The sequence below is a fragment of the Atta cephalotes genome (genome assembly GCF_000143395.1).
Source record: "Atta cephalotes unplaced genomic scaffold scaffold00054, whole genome shotgun sequence".
Taxonomy (NCBI): domain Eukaryota; kingdom Metazoa; phylum Arthropoda; class Insecta; order Hymenoptera; family Formicidae; genus Atta; species Atta cephalotes.
The window spans coordinates 1,003,310-1,009,588 of NW_012130118.1; the positions used below are offsets into that span (position 1 = coordinate 1,003,310).

The 6,279-nt window shown below is 30.7% G+C and overlaps 1 protein-coding gene across 1 annotated transcript in view; it reads left to right on the forward strand.

Moving 5' to 3' along the window:
- The first annotated feature begins 5,485 nt into the window (after positions 1-5,485).
- The window catches only part of LOC105623179 (ribonucleoside-diphosphate reductase large subunit), a 4,605-nt gene continuing 3,811 nt past the window's right edge, over positions 5,486-6,279 (forward strand). Inside the window, exons 1-2 of the mRNA XM_012204578.1 lie at positions 5,486-5,597; positions 5,834-5,922. Coding sequence (XP_012059968.1) covers positions 5,486-5,597; positions 5,834-5,922 — 201 coding nt within the window. The remainder of the gene's footprint in view (positions 5,598-5,833; positions 5,923-6,279) is intronic.

The window sequence follows — 6,279 nt, forward strand, 5'->3', positions numbered from 1 at the left end:
TCGCACACATTTATCCCCTATTTCTGCTGCAACATGTCAAGTTTAGTACAATACCGTCAGTTTAGTACAATGCCGTCCACGATATAATGAGCCTACAGAAATGGAAGTCAATGAAAGCTACATTTCTGAAGAATCTTACTTTATTTTTATTAGCATTCATGTGTTGACGACTTTTTAAGTTCTGTTTAAGCTTGTGATTATTTTGAATCGTATCGTATCAATGAATCGTACTTGCTATTTTAATGTAATAGTCTTGCTACGAGATTTAAATGAGTATTATTAGCATATATGTTGCCAGCACTTTTACAACGAAGTTGGAAAATTTGTGAGCATAAATTTTCTCGCTATATAGCGTAAAATCAGACTTCAGCAAATTAGCATATAATATTTCGTCATAATTTTATCAACATTTACAAATAGAAAATGATTTATTTATGATATGCAGTCAATTTTTTGTCAAAATTAAATCAGCAACGAATATATGTTCGATATTTTTCTCATAATCATACGTATAATTTATTGATTGACTGATTCTGCCATGACCGCAATACACTACACATATACAGAATCTCAATGATGCACAGTGAACCAATCGCGGAAAAAAGTATATAAATAAAAATTTAATAATCATTGCTCGCAATTTTTTGTTACATAGAAATATATATTTAACATAAGGCTTTTACCACAAAAAAAAATATTCATATTGTTTACGATTTATTTTTAAGTAATTGATTGTAAAATACCGTAAACAATTATATATTTTATTTACGAAAGAATCTCTGTTGATCTAAGGGCTTAGAAATGCGGTTAAATGCTAGACGTAACTTTTTACGCAAGGATCGTATCGCTCTTTCTCGTATGTCGTTGCATATAGATCTCATCAATGCAAAGATGATTTGGACCAGTGGCGCCTGTCGTCTCAAGGCGTTCGAAGCTCCGGGACGAATAATTTCTAGAATCCTATCAAGAGAAACACCAATATAAGTGTACATTGTCTATCACTTATTAAAGTACAAAGCGAGACCAAGCGATATTTTCTCTGTATTGTAAGCCGGGATATTTTAGTAATAAGGAAAAGGGAGAGAACATCGAATGTGTAAGTCGATACATTTCGCACATCTTGTATTAGCAACATGAGTACCAGGTAAAATGCTAGGGATCGTGTTAAAATAGTATTTTGATGTACGTATCGCAAAGAGAATACTCGTCCCGTTTTTATTTAAACTTCATTTATTTATTTAGATAATTTTCTTTCTTTCGCCATAGCAAGTGTGACATATATAAATAATGGATATCTCAAATTGAGAAACGTGGAAATGATATTTTTGTGCGGTTATGCAAAATGAATAGCAGCTTCTCAACAGGCACTAGAGTGATTGTTAGGAGTTTGAGAGATGTATTTGTACATAGTGCGCGAATCGTATGATGTTTGTACAATCGTGGCGACTTTGTAAGTTGATTTTGTGTTCATCTGTATTTTTAGACAAGTTTTTAGAAACGCGCAAAAAAAATGCGTCGTAGAAAATCAATAAATTTACTAATTAATGTGTATTGATTTCTACCGAGCTTTTTCCGAGCTTGTACTTAACATGAATGAATTTACGTTCAAGTCATTAATTACTATTACATGAGCTTTGATCTTACTAAACGTGCGCTAGTCATATTATAAATATTTTAATCGAAAAGAGCTCGAAGTAAGTTTTTTACAGCGTTTTTTGTACACATAGTTTTTATTCCTACTGATTGTTTATTATATAAAATTGTCAATCTAGTAATTATCGTGACATGTATAAGCTGATTTTAAATATTCATAACTCACTAATTTATAATAATTCGCGCAGTTCGGATTTGTTAAGCACAACCGTAACTGCCGTGTGATCACGAGTCTTGTTGTCTTTTACCAAAGGTGTAAATCGGCCTAGGCTGCATTAGATAAGGCGATTAATTTACTACAATTAACAATAAGAACGATAGATCATAATCGTAATGGCTTAACATGTATGCGTTCTATTCGGATTTGTCATCAGTTCAGCATTTTCCTTTCGGACTTCATGCTTTTCCTTTTCGCGATATTCCTAGAGCACGTATTACGATGAAACTGTAAATATTAAATTTTAGCGTGTAAAGATTGATGAACAACGAGGTGTATGTCGGACTAGTTTAACATTAATTTATACTAAAAAAAAGAGAGAAATTTATGCGCATCTTTCTGGCTTTCATGCAGCAGGTTCTTAGATAGCCAAGCGAGATTTAGCATATGGAACAAATTGATGCATGTATTGTTTTCAACTTGTTGACAATTTGCTGTCATTGGAATGTAATGCTGAGTTAGCATCAGAAGAGCAAATAGATTTTATGAGTTTACGAAATTGTAAGAGTATACATTGGGAAATAATAAACTCGTCACGTTGACAGCAAACTGACGGCACGCATGATGACAACTTGTCAGCAGTTTGCTGAATTCTAAAGAAGACTTTATGTGAATCAGGACAATTTGTGGAAACACCTTGATTTTAGTTTGATGATTGAATGCGGAATAAGTGACAGCAAAATGGCAACATATTGCCCTTATTTGGCTATCTGGATTTGTTCACGTCGCATACTCGAACGTGCTCCTACCATAGGTCTACTCACTACAACGCGCTCCTTAGAGTGACCAAGAACTATAGTAAGAGCATGTTAGAGAAAATGACGCAAACAAATGTAGCTTTATTTACAATTTAATTTACAATTAAATAAAATAAACGAGAGAGTTATCGATTTTTTTATCGTGCGTATATTTTTTCGAATGTATTTTTTTATTGTGATTTGTGCTAAGAATTTAATTTCAAAGCAATATTTTCTCGGTATTTTTTGATTGTATAGTTTCGCATGTATATAATTAAATATGTTCAACTTGCCAGTTATAAACTTTTGTACATACAAGAATAAAGGTGCCCCAAACGATATGACCAATTATATATACGTCAACTTTTCACACATTCGCTAAATATTAGCCTACATTCAATATAGATAATTAGAAATATGTCATGTGTGTATGATATTTGCTAATGTGATGAATGTTGTCCATATTGTTTGGAGGCTCCTTCATATTAATACTATCAAATAGAGTCCGGCAATACAGAACATGTGCGAGCAAAGAGTATGTGAATACGTAAGAATATAAAATGTAATATTTATTTAGCGGATCGTGATACGCACATAAGACAGTTAAATATATAGTAGTTCTGCGAACTCTCGATTCGCGCGGTCGACATTAAACAATATATATTTTTCTCTTGATCGAATCTATTCATGACGTGATTATCTGGCCTTTCTATACGGATGCAATGAGACAATTTTTTGTGTAAATATTCACAAGATTAAAGTGCTATTTGTTAAACTATATAAATGTGTATGTTTTTTTTTATTGATTTAAATTCTCGAATGTTTTATAACTCTTGTTTGTGCTACTTTTTTGATATGGACATATTCTTTATATAAACATTTTGTGTACTTTTGTGTGTTTACCCTTTCTAGTTAAAGAAAGCATGTTGTTATATATAGGTAAAATTAATCTTAGAAATATTTTAACAGAAAACTAGAAAGGATACGGCCAGTAGGAATCAAGCACAGAAGACTTCGCGCAAATAATATACCTATGAAGTGGGAAACTTCTTTATTCACTAAACCATTACATATTTCGGCTCACTTTTGAGGCTCACTTTCTCAGAGGCAACATAAACTAACATATATAAAAATTGTGAATAAAAGTTATCCTGTCATGGTGAACTCCCCTAAATCGAGAATTTAAATGTCGGAATTTTTATATATTAGTTGTATATTTAGTTTATGTTGTCTTTGAGGAAGGCTCAAAAGTGAGCCGAAACATGTAAGCACGTTTTAGTGAATAAAGAAATTTCACATTTCATAGATATATTATTTGCGCGACATCTGCGCTTGACTTCTATTGCCCGCCCAGCAAACGAGAATGGATTAAAATGGATTGAAATTTTTTTCTATCCGAATGCGTATTTTAAATAGCAAATATTTTTTTTTGAATATAATTTGATTCAATTGGATTCAATTAGATTGAATTGGATGCAATTGGATTGAAAAATTGCATTTCCTATTCAAAATTTTGAATTGAACAGTATTTGTAATGTGTGTTTTGTATACAGAAAAAGCTAATATTATTTTTAGATTGAAAGGCATAGAGATATGTTCCATTCCTATAAAAATGCATTCAGGATTGAAAGCATTTATTTTAACATTCGTGAATCAATATTTCTGAAAATCTGAATTCATTTCAATCCATTCTCGTTTGCTGGGCGTATCTTTTCCAATTCTTTGATTTATAAGGAGTCTTGGTAAGTTTGATTTATTATACGGATTTTAAAAAAGTTAGTTATACTGTATTATTACCATTTCTTTAGTTTTCAACATCGGAATGATCAAACAATCAGCTAATGAATACCGTGACTTTTTTTTAGTTCCAACCCTTATAGCACGAAATATTAACGTCAACATTGCAGCAATACAGTGCGCAATAATACTATTTTAATGCATGTCGCAATATTGCTGTAATATTAGAATTTTAATGATTTATTGGAAACATTACAACAATATTGTAAAATATTGCAACTCAGCAAACGAGAATGGATTAAAATGGATTGAAATTTTTTTCTATCCGAATGCGTATTTTAAATAGCGAATACTTTTTTTGGATTCAATTTGATTCAATTGGATTGAAAAACTGCATTTCCTATTCAAAATTTTGAATTGAACAGTATTCACAATATACAGAAAAAGCAAATATTATTTTTACATTGAAAGACAAATAGAGAGATATGTTCCATGCAATTCCTATAAATAAATAAAAATGCATTCAGGATTAAAAGCATTCATTTTAACATTCGTGAATCTATATTTCTAAAAATCTGAATCCATTTCAATTCATTCTCGTTTACTAGGAATTTTTCAAAGTAATATTGTAACAGAATAAAGTAACAGAAATTAAATCTCTTATATATGACCCCTATTAGCATATTTTATCCAGGAAACATCAAAGACATCCTGCGGATGTCCTTAGAATGTCTCCTGGAGATCTGTGCTGTTAGGGACACACATGAATTAATTAATAGTATCAGAAATTAGAAATAACAGAAATTAAACAAATTTTAAAATCTAGAATGAAACACAAGAGAAGAACTTCGTAATAGACACGAATACTATGAGAAATGATGAGCGCGTTTAAATATCCCTCTCGAATAATGAATAATACGCGCGAGCCAATTAAAGTGCAGATTAGAGATTGAAAAGAACAGTTCCAGAAACACGTTCTCTATTGGCTCAAATCGACAAATCGCAATGCGCATGTCAAACATGTGTTCTTCCGTTTCGCGCCTAAAATTGTTGGCATACGAAGAGATTAACATTAGAATACAGATTACAGAGTACAGTGAATTATTGGTAGAATATATTAATCTGTCAGTTTTCAGCTAATATGGATTTGAGTACGACATTTCAGAAGCTTTCTGTGGAAAATGATAATCGTTCTCTCTTGAAGATATCAATTAAAGAATCCCCGCGAGGAAAGATGCACGTTATTAAACGCAGTAAGTTATGGGTTAACCATTCCTTCGAATTTGATATGTAACTGTTTTCCACAGATGAGCTATTTTTTTTATACAATATTAATATATTATTATGACGCCAAGAAACTTCATAAAATTGCAAAGTAATTCGCAATAAAATTATTATATTGATATTATGATGAATGTTATGTATTTATATAATTACAAAATCAGAGGTAAAATGAGAGATTAAAATTTAATATTACTCTTTTCTTTAGATGGCCGTAAAGAGGATGTTCATTTTGATAAAATTACTTCCAGAATTGTCAAACAGTGTTATAACTTGGATATGAATTATGTAGATCCAGTAAGTATTTTTGTTTTTTATGTGATTTAAACAATCAGAAATATGATGTCGAAAATGAAAACAGAATATATATGTATAGTTTCTTCAAAACAAGCTTTAATTGTTTGTGTATACATAAATATTTTTTTCCTTATATGATTTTATGATAATGTGATATCGGAAAAAATGAAATCTATATCTTCAAAAGAAGCTTTATTACACACACACACACACACACACACACACACACACACACACACACACACACACACACACACTATAATATTATAATATATATACTAATAATAAATAAAATAAATTATATAGTAATATATATATTATAATTAATTTAATTTTAATTTTATTTTGTACGTCTGT